Source organism: Vipera ursinii (genome assembly GCF_947247035.1).
Source record: "Vipera ursinii genome assembly, chromosome: 1".
Lineage (NCBI taxonomy): Eukaryota > Metazoa > Chordata > Lepidosauria > Squamata > Viperidae > Vipera > Vipera ursinii.
The window spans coordinates 207834389-207849706 of NC_139512.1; the positions used below are offsets into that span (position 1 = coordinate 207834389).

Sequence of the window (15318 nt, forward strand, 5' to 3'; positions counted from 1 at the left end):
TTATATTAGCTGGAAGGCAAGGCAAATGTATGTTTAAGTATTTGTCAAGGTTTTTTTTTTGAATGGACCTTGCTAATTAACTCTTTCATTCCTGTTTTTGGCCCGGCTCAGGGCTTATCCACAGGACATAGTCAACTTTATGACAGCTCAGATAAAGGGTATGACTAACTGATGAGAACATAAATGAGTTCGAAATGATCATCTTAGCCTCCCAAATTCTTTATTAGCAATTTGAATAATTTGCACAAATAATGAGCTGTCATAAAGTTAGCTCCATTCTCCCCCTTTTCTCAGCCTGCTCTCCAAATAAGTTCTTTGCGCATACTGGATAGCGTGATGACACAATTCCCAATGAAAATGGGGAAGGTAAGTCTTCCCCCAACAGCTGATTATTTGTTATTCAAAGACTGCTGTTGAGAGCAATCAGCTAATCCTCCTAAATGGAAGGTAACTAGGCCATTCACAAGTCCTGTGAACAAACCTCAAATTCTCAGGATACATGCCTCAAACAACTTAAAGCAGTTTCTCCTAGCAGGCTGACTAAAAATTTTGTTACCTTATTTGGCTATATTCACCCAAAGTGAATTAAACATTAAACAATGTATGGTTTTTAAATAAACCACAATCAGATGGATTAATACAATGTGCTAAATCATAACCATATCTTGGCTTAGGGCAGGGGTCTGCAACCTTGACAACTTTTAAGACTTGTGGACTTCAGCTCCCAGAATTCCTCAGTCAGCTATGCTGAGCTGAAGTCCACAAGTCTTAAAGTTGTCAAGATTACAGACCCCGGGTTTAGTGTATTGTATGAACAAGCAGAAACAAGTTTCACATGGTTTTAAGATTCAAGAAACTAGCTGAAAGGGACCCTGAAAACCTACTCCTCTTCTTCCCCTATGCCAGAGTGGTTACATAAATTTTAGTATGACTTAATGCCAGATAAACCCCAACACAGCTTCGTTCTTAATTTAGGAACCAAATTAATTTTATTAACTATGATTGGAAAGTAACTGAAAGGCGATGATATACTGGTGAAAAATTTGCTATGCAAATCCTTATTTTGTATAAGGTATTTTTTTAAGTTAGTAAACAAAATATATTCGAGTTTTATAGGCAGTTTTGTGAGTAAATTTCGGGGAGCGCAACACATTACTTCAGGTTAAATTAGCAAGAAGCACAAGCATCGAGATATAAACTTCGGTGCTCTCCAGGTGACAATCCTTCCTATATGGAAGAATCAATGGAATGAAACGTGTGAACAATTCCCATTACTTACGGATTAAAACATCCTTTTCTAAGAAGAAATCCTTTTTAATCGGATCCTCCACTTTCTCCATTCCGAGAAAAGCAAATACTGAATCACAGTTAGTTACCGTTTCTCAAACCCAGTTTCAGCAATTTCGTTCAGTCCCAAGAAGCTCATTATTTAAACGCGCAAAATCCTCCCCCCTCCCGTTCACCTTCATTAATCCCGCCCCGTTTAAAGTAACCATAGAGCACGCCATTGCAGAGCGCCGCAAGCATTGCATCACGCATAGTAAACATCGGAGCGTTCCCTTACAGGCACTTCCGGCCTCAAACTTTGACTGGTTTGCCCCTTCAGCGGCCGATGTAAAAAGTACAGCAGAGTATGGTAGAGAATCTCCACCATAGAGATGACAGAATCTAGAGAGGCACCACTAGGGCTCATACACACTCCCGGCCTATGACGGCTTTCGGTCTTGGCCGGAAATTCAGGCTGGATGTCACGCTCTCATCATTTTCCATCTCTATGTTGCCAGGTGTAGGGAGGAGGTGGAAGAAGAGGCGGCCCTATGAGAGGCGGCGGCGAAGCAGCGCCTCGCAGTGGAAGCGGGAGGCTTCGCCGTGACCGAGGAGAGAAAGGGACGAGAGAACGAGTAATGGCGGCCAGTTAGTGGTGGGTGACTGAGCTGAGGAGGAGGAGGAGGAGCGCTCCGCGCCTTCGGGGCCCTTGTCCTTTCTGGCTCAGCAGCGGCGTCGCTCCCCACAGCAGAGGCGGTGGAGTCAGCGGCAGCGCCGCCCTTCCCGGGGTGGCTGCAGTGCGGCCATGGTGAACACCCGAAAGAGCTCCCAGTCTCAGCGTCTCTCCGGGAAAGCGGCGGCGGCGGCGGCGGCGACGGTGGTCCCGGGGCCCGGCAGCCATTTCATCTCATCCAGGACCCGCTTGTCTAGGACTAGTGCCAAAGCAGCAGCGGCAGCCGCGGCGGCGGCGGCGGCGGCTGCCGGGCAAGATGAAGACTCGGTCCGGGTAAGCCGGGGAGAGGGCGACGAGGAGGAACACGGGTGAGAAGAGAAAGAGAGAGAGAGAGAAAGAGAGAGAGAGAGGACGGGACGGCGGGACCTTTTGGAGGAAGAAGGTCCGGCGGCTCGAGTCATTTAACGGGCGGCTTGTGTGTGTGCGTGTGTGTGTGGCGGGGGGGGTCGCCGCCTCAAGGGGAGCGGAGCGGCGTCTCATTGTCTCCGGGCGGCCGTCAAGGTTGGAGTGTCAGCGGCTGGCTCGGGAGCGGGGGGGCCCCCGCTTGAACTCTGGCGCCAGCGGAGTGGGGAGAGAAGCGCTCCTCCCGCTGGGGATGAGGGGGCTGGCGAAGCCCCTCGGGGAGGTTGAGGTGGGGGGGTGGGGTGAGGGAGAAACGGGGGTCTGATTTGGAGAAGAACGCCTCGGAGCGGGCTGGTTGGGTTGCGGCGGCGGCGGTGGAGGAGCGTCGTTTCGCGGCGGCTGGGGATGTTGCAAGAGGGAGAGAGACGTGAGCGGCGAGCTGCGCCGCGCTGAGGGAGACAGAGGGAGGCGGGCTGGGATTGCGAGGTCATTTGAGGTAGGGTGACTGGAGAGAGCTGGGAGCCGAGAAAGAAGCTTGGCGGTCGTTTGGCAAGCGGGGAGGAGGCGCAGAGTGACGGTCTGGCATGGGCGAGGGCGAAAAGCGGTGGCGGAGGGGAGAGGCTTGCGCAAAAGAGGGGATTGTCTGGCTTGGAACAATTGACAAGACAGCACTAAAGAGTATGTGTGGGGTGTTCTCTCTCTCTCTCTCTCTCTCTCTCTCTCTCTCTCTCTCTCTCTCTCACACACACACACACACACACACACACACACACACACACGCTTCTGTGTCTGTTGTGCTAGGCAGCAAGCTGGGTTTGGAGCAAGACAGCACTAAAGAGTATGTGTGGGGTGTTTCTCTCTCTCTCTCTCACACACACACACACACACACACTTCTGTGTCTGTTGTGCTAGGCAGCAAGCTGGGTTTGGAGCAAGACAGCACTCAAGAGTATGTGTGGGGTGTTCTCTCTCTCTCTCTCTCTCTCTCTCTCTCTCTCACACACACACACACACACACACTTCTGTGTCTGTTGTGCTAGGCAGCAAGCTGGGTTTGGAGCAAGACAGCACTAAAGAGTATGTGTGGGGTGTTCTCTCTCTCTCTCTCTCTCTCTCTCACACACACACACACACACACACTTCTGTGTCTGTTGTGCTAGGCAGCAAGCTGGGTTTGGAGCAAGACAGCACTAAAGAGTATGTGTGGGGTGTTCTCTCTCTCTCTCTCTCTCTCACACACACACACACACACACACACACACTTCTGTGTCTGTTGTGCTAGGCAGCAAGCTGGGTTTGGAGCAAGACAGCACTAAAGAGTATGTGTGGGGTGTTCTCTCTCTCTCACACACACACACACAGACACACACACACACACACACAGACACACACACAAACTTCTGTGTCTGTTGTGCTAGGCAGCAAGCTGGGTTTGGAGCAAAGCTCCCTCTCTGGTTGAAAGTGGAAGTGCCCACTTAAAAGAAAAACACAAGTGACTTAAAACTGCACTAACTTGGAAGTAATTTTTTAAGAGTGTTATTTTCCCAAACTGTTACATCTTTGGAACCTGTTTTTGGATATCAGTATCGACTTATGACAACCATGAGCCAAAATGTACGTTACTAAGTGAGACGTTTGTTAAGTGGGGTTTTCTCCATTTTACGACCTGTCTTGCCACAGTTAGTAACATGGTTAAGTGAATCTGGCTTCCCCTTGGACTTTGCTTGACAGAAAGTCGCAACAAATGATCACATGACTCTGGGACACTGCAACCGTCGTAAATATGAGTCAGCTGACAAGCGGCTGAATTTTGATCACGTGACCACGGGGATGCTGCAGTGGTCGTAAGTGGGAAAAATGGTCATAAGTCATTTTTTTCAGTGCTGTGGCTGTGGTAACTTTCAGTGGTCACTAAATAAACTGTTGTAAGTTGAGGATTACCTGTATGCTTTTTACTCTGTGTTTTACTTGACTTACAAATGAATGTGATAACCTAGTGTTTCAGACTATTTTATACATGTTAATTGAAAGCTTTACATTTTTGCATGGACATCTCATTTCTTTACCTTGATATAAGTGATTATGTCATGGACTTTTAAAAATAGCTGGTCTATTTTTTTCCACATGTAAACAGTGTGAATTGTATTGTTCAGAATTATTCACATACTGAATTCATATACTATTTCAATCTTGCAGAGCATTGAGAAAATTTAAAAGCTTTCCAATCTCCTGTGTGTTATAATGAAGGGCCAGTGAGTTTGTACCTTCCACACAGACATAACAGTGTTTTTAATGTTTTTATTGTTGATTTCTTGGAAAATCTTAAGGTTACCTTGGCAATGGTTTTGAAAAAATAGTACACCAAAGTAACTGTCACTTGTCTGATACATTTGGCTAAAAGCTGCTATGTACTGAAAATATTACAATTATTTCTAAACTTTAAAAAGTACATATTACATTGCATGTGATATTCCATAATGCAGCCATGAATATTCTGATATTGTACCATACAAGTAAGCATTTGGAGCTTAAAAAGTAATGAGGTGATCGAACTGCATACTAATTGATTCTCAATTGTGAAATTTTTAGACCACTCAACTCCTAAATGACTCTGGACAGCTTTACAATTTTTTTTAAAAAAAGAATTATATTAAAATACAGCAACTTCGTAAGATATTTCCACATTACTGTGTGCCTCCCTGCACTAATTCAAGGCTGGAGATGGAGAAGGACTGGGTATTTGTAGATCATGTAGTCATGTGCTCCTTGAGCAGGAGCAGAGTGTCCAGGAAGATTTCTAGACTGAGCACCTGTCCTGGTTATGGCAGTGTAATTCCTTCTGAATTAAAGATAGAAAGTCTCCAGGACTGGAGTTCTCCTACAGCACTTCTATGTTCTCAGAGTTGAAATTGAGTGTGTACCTGCCTTTCTCCTCAAGATATGACAATAGCATTGCTTAATAGTCCAGGAATTGACTTGTATAATCAGTATCATCAGTGTAGTGATAATACCTGATCTCATCTTTCCTCATGCCCTTTAGATAGATGTTAAACAGTGGGGATGAGAGCATTGATCTCACAAATTGGCCACAGAGGAGAACTATGATATTATTGTGCTCCAACTCTCCCTTCTTTCAGCTGCTCCAGAAGCATACCATGGTCCGAGGATGAGAGCACTGAGAGATCTAAGAAGCCCATTATGGTTGTACCACTCCTATCTCAGCTCTGCCATAGCTCATCAACAGTCAGTGGACACAGACTTGGAAAGTATCTAGATAATCTATTAAAACCAAGATCCTCTATAGCTGCACTTTTATCACTATTCAGTGACCTTCCACAAAAGATGAAGATTGAAAACCGGATCAATATTATCCAGGATGACTGAGTTCAGTATCAGTTCTTGAAGAAAAAGTGCATGACTACTTAAAGGCTGGTGGAACCAGGGTAGGCAAAGACTAACAAAACAGCTTAACAGTTCCAAACATCCTGTCCATTTCGTCTGGAAACATAGGATTGATGCTTCTCTCACCTTAACTGGCTCTGCCCATTCAGTCTAAATATGAGCAAATATTCTTTAGTACAGCCTGATAGACGGTCCTTAGTCTCATTCCATTTTTTTTTCTTCTGTTCAGTCATGTCTGATTTTCCATTCTGTTTTCTTCGCAAGGTTTTTTTTGGAAGTGGTTTCCCATTGTCTCCTCTGTAGGGCTACTAGAAAGTGACTGGCTCAAGGTCACCCATCTGGCTTTTTCTCTAAGGAAGAATTGGACATGGATTGAATAAAAGAAGAAAAAAATCTTTCAACCTAAAAAAGACATGTACCCATGCTGTAAAATGTCAGATAAAATTTGAAGTATTCTCACAGTATCTTTCTTTGGCTCAAATAGTCATTCTGTTTATAAGTAAGAAAGCATATTGTTTGTTATCTATGATGTAGACATAAAAGTTGTCATTGTATTAAATATGATGCTTTGTAAATTACTGCTCCCTGGACAATTAGAGATTCTTAGTATCACTGGAAAAAATGTACGTGCAGTCTTACTTATGCATGTTCCTTGCAAGACTTCCAGAAAATCTTGGTTTAAAAGCGTGAAAGCACTTTCCAGTGTAAATTTTAAATGAGGTTATAGATTTACTTCCAGGCATCTCTTGGAAGGCTTAGGAAGTTCAGGGATTTTGAAAATAGAGCTGGTTATATCAACATAAATTAACCACATCTCTTCAAGGGATAATCTAATTACATTGTAAGCATTTGGTTTATATATGTGCTCCTCCTCTTCTTGCCTTCCTTTCCTTTCCCTCCCCTCATCCTGCTAGTTTTAAACTTGTGTTGTGTTCAATAGATTATTGTATTTCCAGTCTCTGCAGGTTACTCTCCTTCTCTCCCTTATCTGTTCTGCAATTATCCACTATCTTTTCTTGAAAAATGCTTTGGAACCAAAAGTGAGTTTTTTAGGCATTCTTTGCAAAGGAAAATAGGAAGACAGGTGGCTGCAGGGTGGGACTGTACAACTTTCTAACTGCAAGTTTTTTCCTCCTCGCGTCTGTAATTAAAGTATGTTTAGGGCAGAAGGCTTTATGGTTAAGAATCCATTATTTGGGAATATCTGCTTCACACTGTCTTCTATATTAAGGTAGGCTTGTGTAGAATGAATACTGTTTTGATGTAATTTGTTTCATAGTGATTCTGTTTAGGTATGCTGCAGATTTAACTATTTATACTTTGTGCAATACCTTGATAAAATTTGTATTCTGTATTCAGTTAATGAAAATATTGTTCCATATTTTCTCAGTTGTATCTCATTGAAACTCATTGTAAACTGGACTTTTGTAAATTTGATAAAAGAGCATCTGAATAAAAATTCTAGTTAAAAGCACTCACATAGCTAAAATTTTGAGTATATGCTTTTAAGAGAAACCATGTAATAATAATAATAATAATAATAATAATAATAATAATAATAATAATAATAATAATAATAATAATAGCAGCAGCAGAATATAAGGAAAAACGGCTGGATTAAATAGATGGAAAACCAAAGCTTTGAATGGACAACATTTGAAAAACATTGAAGGAAAATGTGATAACAACTTGACATGGGCATGGTTTAAGATGGGAACCATCAAGAAAGAAATGGAAGGCTTAATACTGGCTGCTCAAGAACAAGCACTACAAACTAATGCCATGAAAGCAAAGATACAAAAATCTACTGACAATCCAAATTGCCGACTTTGCAACAACAAAGTTGAAACTGTTTCACATTTAATATGTGAGCGCAGCAAAATCGCGCAAACTAATTACAAAGCTAGACATGACCAAGTTGCTAAACTAATCCACTGGGCATTGTGTAAAAAATATGACTTGCCTGTGTCCGAAAAGTCGTGGGAACATAGGGTGAAAAAAGTTGTTGAGAATGAGAGGGTGAAGATCTTATGGGACTTCTGAATACAGACAGATCGCCATTTGGAACACAACACGCCAGATATCACAGTTGTAGAGAACCGAAGCGTACAGTTGATTGATATCGTTGTACCAGGAGATGCCAGGGTTGAAGAAAAAGAACTGGAAAAAATTACAAAATACCGCAACCTGGCCATCGAAACTGCGTGATTATGGATGAAACATGTAACAGTGATACCCATTGTCATCGGGGCACTGGGAACTATGTCCAAAAACTTTGCAAAACACATCAAGAAATTGCAGCTTCCTGCAATAACTCCAGCAAAGCTACAAAAAACTGCGCTACTTGGAACATCTTACATTTTAAGGAAATACCTGGTTGATACCTAGGATGCTGGCAGCAACCCGTGTCAACCATTAGTGCCAGTCGAGTGTTCAGTTGACTGAGTTTCATGTTTTATGAATAAAAGTTTAATAATAATAATAATAATAATAATAATAATAATAATGTAAAATTATTTATTATTTTTTAGTTTTAGTTTTCACTTGACTCCAAAATAGTTCTAATCTGCTCATAATATTAACAACAACAACAAAATAAAAAAAAACAATGATGTTAAATAAGCAATGTAAACATCTGTCCCACTAATGCAGTACATGCAAGTAGTCCTCGGCATACGACTGTAATGGAGCCTGCCCATTATGGTTGTGTATTGTACCTGTCATAAAGCAAGTCAGCCATGTAACCAACCTGATTTTAAGACTTATTTGTGGGGGTCAGTTCTAAAGTGGTTGAAGCATTTATTAAGCAAACCAAATGCTGAAAACCAGAAATGCCAGGTTTTTTGGCAATACTGTTGTAAAACAAGTTCATGTGATTGTGGGACCCTGCAAATGGCCATAAATGCGGCCAAGTTTCTGAGCGCCCGAAGTTCGGTCATATGACTTCAGAAGGAGCCCAAACCTTGGAACTTTCATAAGAGTCGTAAGTCCCCTTTTTTGGATCGGTCTTAAATCAAGGATTATGTATATATACAAAAACATCTAAAAAAGGGGGCCTCATTTATCTTACCCTATCCTACCATGGGAAACAGCCTGGTGTTCAAGGCCTTCTGGAATGACATTAGGATGAGTGTCACATGGATCTCTGAAGGGAACTTGTTCCAAAGATCAAGTACTGGGGTACAGAAGGTATGCTTCTTGGATACTGATAGATGGCATTGTTTAAATCAAAGGAACTTGGAATATGCCATCTTTGACAGCTCTTAGCGTGCAAGCAGAAACCATGGGACAAAAATGGTCCCTCAAATAATCTAATTCTGTACCTTGACACCTCCAATTCTTATACCAGGATGCTAAGTTTTGTTTTACTGGTTGTTTCATTTAGTGACAGTTATGTCAATGATGAAAAAGATCTGTTAAGGCCTTCATAGGTCTGTAAAGCAAAGGAAAGCTGAAAAATGATAATCACAGTTGTGTTTTCACTTAACGATTGCTTTGCTTTATGCCCAAATTCCTGGTTCCAGTTGTGGTTGTTAAACAAAGACTATCTGTACTGTGATTGATGGTTTCAGGAGCTGTTGAGTAATCAAGGAGCACAAGGATGTATGTGCCACCATCCCCAACCTGTCCCTGCCAAAGGCCATCAGCAAGTACAATATGGCCACACTATTCTGTTCTGGAAATATTCAAGATACGTATCATGGATATAACCTATTTAAAAGTAATATTTAGAACTGAGCATCAAGACAGACGGTAATTGTGAGATAACTGGTTGGTGTTAAATTGGAGGAGGTTGATGTAGCTAATTCAGTCCAAATCAGGGATAAACCTAATGATATCATTTCACCGTGCAAAGATTTGGGTGAGGAGACAGTGTTCCTCTGACAGACATATTTTCTCCTGCCAAAGTTGCTTTAGAAGATTTATAAATTTTCTGAAGTACATTTGAGAATCATGCAAGGTTTTGGATGGAGGGCGAAAAATACACTATGGTGGCAAATAATCCATTTTGTTGGATATTGTCCCAAGGTTTTATATTTCTGGCGTGAAAATGTAAAGACGACTCCAAAATACTTATCAGTATTGTTTTCCTTCTAGTGTTTTATTTTAAATGCCAGAGAGAATAGAATAGAGCTGGAAGGGACCTTGGAGGCCTTCTAGTCCAGCCCCCTGCTCAAGCAGGAGAACCTATACCAGGGGTCAGCAACCTGAAACAGCAAAAGAGCCACTCGGAACTGGTTCCGTCACACACACACAAAAGTGGGAGCCGCAAAATGTGCATGCGCATGCGTGCATGCACATGCATGCACAGAACAAGGCAAAACGTGCACCAGCCCTGCCCCTGTCCACCTCTAGTGTGGACGGCTCTGCCGTCCTGGCTTTTCCTCCCTCAGAAAAAATTGCTCTCCCCCCATCCTGCGCTCTCTCTCTCTCTGGGACTTTTTTCTTTCTGCCTTTTGTGAAGCTTTGGGATCAGCTCCTGCCCTGGATTGCTTACACTGCGCTGATCCTCGGCAGCCCCGAGGCCATGCTGCATTCTGAGCCGCACGCACCTGTTGCCGCCCGGTGACGCCAGACTCGCAGGCTGAGCCATGCGAACACGAGGAAGGAAATGGCCTTTCAGAGGATCCCACCTGGGCCCCCCTCAGAGGCAATGGGCCCTTCCCGAGCCAGGAGGCACCTGCACGGCGGTGCGTCTCCCTGGCGACGGGCGCTGGGTCGCGGCGGTGCCTTCAGCCCGGGTGTCGCTGGAGCCACCCGAGCGCCCTGCACCTCCCCCCGGGGCTTCCAAACCTCCGCCGCCCCATTCTCTCAATAGGAATGGGGCGGTGGAGGTTCGGAGAGCTGCTGCCTTTGTCTGCGTTTCTTTCGACCTCCAAAGAAATGCGGATGAAGGCAGCAGCTCTCCAAACCTCCGCCGCCCCGTTTGGAGAGCTGCTGCCTTCGTCTGCGTTTCTTTCGGCCCCGAAAGAAACACGGATGAAGGCAGCAGCTCTCCAAACCTCCACTGCCCCATTCTCTCAAAGGGACTTTTTTACTCCCACATTTTTTTCAGAACTGCACATGGCGGAGGAGGACTGGGAGCCGCAGGAGACGGCTTAAAGAGCCGCATGTGGCTCCGGAGCTGTGGGTTACCGACCCGTGATCTATACCATATAAGACAAGTGACTGCCTAGCCTCTTCTTAAAAATCTCCAGTGATGGAACGCCCACAATTGCTGAAGGCAAACTGTTCCACTGGTTAATTGTCCTCACTGTGAGTAAGTTTCTCCTTAATTCCAGATTGCTTCCCTCTTTGATCAGTTTCCAACCATTGTTTCTTGTCCTGCCCTCTGGTACTTTAGTGAATAATGTGACCCTCTCTTTGTAGCAGTCCCTCAAATACATACTGCTATCATATATTAATTTTATTCTCAGATAGCAATGTGTTTGGAGAACAAAAACAGGTAGTCATGTATAGATTTGCTTCAGATTTATGGCCAATGTTTTTTCATTAAAATAAACATTGACTTTTTTTCCCTTCTCAAAATATTCCTCTAAAATTGTATGGAGTTCGACTGTTGAAATACACATTGTTCATAAGCTAATTAACACATCTAATTAATATGTTTGGAAAACATTCTTTGGACTATTAAAAATATTATTTTGCTTTATTAGTATTAGAGAAAAAGACCTGTAAGAAACCATACTTTTCCATTTATCGTTAGTTTTAATTACAATAGTAACATCTATTTTCTTTGACATCCGAAGTGGTCTTTCAACACCTAAAGTGGTAAAAGAAGTAAAGAAGAAGAACATCTATTAGTTGGAGAAGTACCTAGTTGTTGGATAATACTCTACTTGAATTATATTAGACAAACTGAAAGAAAGCAAATTCTTTATGTAAATATGTAATTTTCTCTGCTATCAAGAAGTAACCTATCCTTCAGCCTAATTATTTTTATACATTATTAGTCACATAGAGGGTACTTCTAGCTTAATTTGCTTTGTAAGGTGCTTGCTTTTCTTTATAAAGTTTGTGGGAAGTCATCCCCCCCCAGAAAAGGAAATATTTTGGGGAATATTAAAAAGGCAGAATATTATATTTTTCCAAAGGATCTTAAAGGCAGAAAAGCAGGCCTAGATTTTCTTAATAGCCCCAAATAGAAACTAAACAGGCCAACTCTGTAGAAGTACAGATTTGATAATCCCATTCAGAAAGACTGAGGCCCCATTCATGAGCAAATACTACCGGGTGGAAGCCCATTCAAGACAGGACCTAGCCATCAGCCCCATCCTCAGGGATACATAGAATGAAGGCTATTGCTAAGCACATTGATTTGTGCTTTAGATTTTAAGCCGCCCTGAGTCTTCGGAGAAGGGCGGGATATAAATGGGATTTTAAAAAAAAAGCAGGACATGACCTTTAGGATATAATAGGATTAACCCACCACCATTAGAATACCAAAAGGGCACAGTTCATGCCACAGGAAAAAGAACAACTCCAAACACTAAAGCCCAAGAAGGTATAAAAACCCACCACTCCCAGCTCCATTTGGTCACTGAAGTTTCTGGCAACTCAATAAAGAACCTTTTTTTCCCCAAACAGCCTCCATTTTGTTTATTCCTAGTTTGGACTGAAGCCTGATGAAGATTTTTCTTTCAACAAGGGCATCTGTAAAATCTTCAGAATTTCAGCTCCATTCCTGCAGCCTGTCAAAAGATTTCCCCTCCCCTCTGTGCACAAAGGAGAAATCCCTTGTGGATCAGCTCCCCTCCATCCCCTCCACCTGCAACCTTCCCTACAACTTCCCCAATGATTTTGTGGAAATCCAAAAGATTCCAAATGAGGCTCATGGTAGGGCACTTGGCAGCCAGTTGTGAATGCAAACTAGTGACCCAGTGCCCAAAATACAGTCATGTGATCCTGGGGGGGGGGAATAGTGTGAAGTTTTATGATGGCTAGAAGTGCTTTGTGAATTGTAAAATGCCCTTTTCTGAGGCTTAGTAATTTTGAACGGTGTAAAGCAGTGGTTTACCAGTAAACCTTGCTAGAGAAATGTATGTTCTTCCTCTTCAATCATTTCTCATGTGCCTTCAAAATGTGTTACAGTAAGACTGGAAATTGTTATAGGCGTGTGCAGAAATACTCTTTTTGTCAAGTAGATTTTTGTGAAAATTTCCCTTTGCCTTTCCCATCATAGCTATATAACACAGGTTGGCTGCGGCTCCCAGTCTTCCTCTGCCATTTGCAGAGAGAGAGAAAGAGAGAGAGACAGAGAGAGGCACTTGCTCTTCCCTTCTCTCTCTCTCTCTCTCTCTCTCTCCCTCTCCCTCTCTCTCTCTCTCTCTCTCTCTCTCTCTCTCTCTCTCTCTCTCTCTCTCTCTCTCTCTCTCTCAATAAGCAAACAATCTGGGCTCTGACTGGCTGCTCCGTGCTTCCTCCTCCCCCCCACAAGTAAACTGCATGCAAAAATCCCACAAGATCTACCAGCAGTGCTTTCGCTCCTAAGCCAGCCTATGTCTGTGCACACGCACTGACTTAAACAGAGGCTTCCAAACCTGTCACGCATACACATGTGGATGTCTGCTACAATCCCCGTATAGCATCTACATAGCCGTCTGTTTGCCCACAGACAGGCATCCCACGAGCATCCCCACTTTTCCTTGGTGGCTGCTAACTTATATGTGGGGAAGAAACCGGTCGTTGCAAAAAAAAATAAATAGGAAAAAGTGGAAAGTGGGTGTGACTATTTAAAGACCCTCACTTTTCCTTTCCTTCCTGTTTGGCAGTGTTGACTTCTGCTCCTCCAATCCTGGCTGCTCCTTGCAGTCCCTGCTTGCCAGCCACTGCATTCAACTTTTCTTTCATTTGCTTGGTGGACTGGGGAGAGAGGCGTTCCCCCGCTTCTTTTCACTCCCACCGTGGCGATTTCTGAGAGCAGAGAGCAGCTGCCTGCTGGGCAAGCCCCAAAAGCTTTCTTCCTCTCCCCAATCTTGCCTTTCTTGCTCGCCCTCTGATGTAGGCATCTGCTGGGTTTCCTCAACCTCCCCCCCCGTTTTATTTTAATTCCCCCACCACCTCCCTCTTTCACAAAGTTGACATTCCAGGGACTTGGTCCTCGCTTTGCTCCCGGAATCACTTGGCAAAGCTTGAAGGAGAAGCCACCTGCTCCCACCTCCTGCAGAGCAGAACTGCTGCTTCCTCGCCCTCCCAGCGAAAGAACCCCAGAGAGCTGGAAGATGTCCTTTGTCCCACTTTCCACTTCTCATCCTCTATTTTCCGAGCACCCCTTCCAGAAACCAGTTGGTTGAGATGCAAACTCCTCTCCATCTTCCCCCTTTCCTGTTGCCGGTTCTGGGTCTGTGGATTCGGGCTGGGTTTTCCTCCATCCATCAGCCAAAGAGGAGGAATGGAGCATCCCTCCCAGAGCGAGCCAGAAGCCTCAACTCCGGCCTCCCGCAGCAGGCTGAGATAGGCGAGCCCGAGCAACCGTCTGCTGCTACCTCGGAAGATTTGCCGCAGGAGCTACCTCTCCCCGTCTGCCTTCTCCTCCACTCCCTCGGAACCTTCGCGCCAAAAGGTGGAAAGAAGAAAGTCCCAGAGAGGGAGAGCAGGGGGTGGGAGGAGAACAGTCTTTTCCAAGGGGAGGAGAAGCCAGGACGGCGGAGCCATCTATACCAGAGCTGGACAGGGGCAGGGCCGGTGCACCTCTTGCCTTAAGCTCCGTGTGTGCGCATTTTGCGGCTCCCAGTTTTTCCTTTTGTGAGGGAAAAGGGTCCAAGTGGCTCAGTTTTCAGGTCTATAACATTCACTAGGGCTGTATAGTTCTCTCTGTAATGTTTTCAGGGGGTGGGTTGTGGTGAATATGGAAAGTCTGTATCTTCAATTTTTTCTTATTCGTAAAAAAATTAAACCTATATTTGCTTGTTCTGGTTAAAATTGTTTTACATATCCAAAGTTTTCTGTCATTGCCTTATACACTGTGAGTCTTGTCAGATAACTTCACCCAAACAAGTTCAAACCTTTCAGTTCTTATTTAAATTGAATTTAACAATTTTACACCCAGTCTCTCCCAATTTATTTTGTGGAGCCTTTAGAAGTTGAATGATAAGTGTCTGCTAAGCAGTCTTGAAATAGTCACTGGAAATAAAAAAGAAATATTCTTGAAGTTATTGAAAGTGGGTTTTTTTATGTTCTTTGTATCTCACTGTTATTGGTGCTAATTACACTACATTGAAAATTGCTTGCTTAATGTCTTCAGGCAATGATAATGTAATGTTTTTGCCTTGTCTGCTTTATCTAATTAAGCTCTCCCACACCACTGAAACAGGTTTCAAACCAGTTGTGTAGCTTCAGTTTACACATAGAATTACTCAGATTGCTTACAAGATTGAATCCCATCATTTTGTATGTTATTACCGTAATAGTATAGGCACACCTTTGTGTACAAAGTAGGGTGTGGCTTGGTCATTGAGTATTTAATATTTTAAGTATATAGTTATTTTTCCTCCAGAACTCTCTTTTTTTACTGTATGGAATATATAATGTAGTAACTAGGTTTGTATGGAATGGTACAAATATCCTGCATAATT

The 15318-nt window shown here is 43.4% G+C and overlaps 1 protein-coding gene across 2 annotated transcripts in view; it reads left to right on the plus strand.

The window, feature by feature from the left end:
- The first annotated feature begins 1860 nt into the window (after positions 1–1860).
- Positions 1861–15318, plus strand: part of ATAD2B (ATPase family AAA domain containing 2B) — an 86868-nt gene continuing 73410 nt past the window's right edge. For both annotated transcript variants that reach the window (XM_083349184.1, XM_083349185.1), the window contains exon 1: positions 1861–2272. In XM_083349184.1, the coding sequence (XP_083205310.1) occupies positions 2072–2272 (201 nt within the window). In that variant the 5' untranslated portion in view covers positions 1861–2071. The remainder of the gene's footprint in view (positions 2273–15318) is intronic.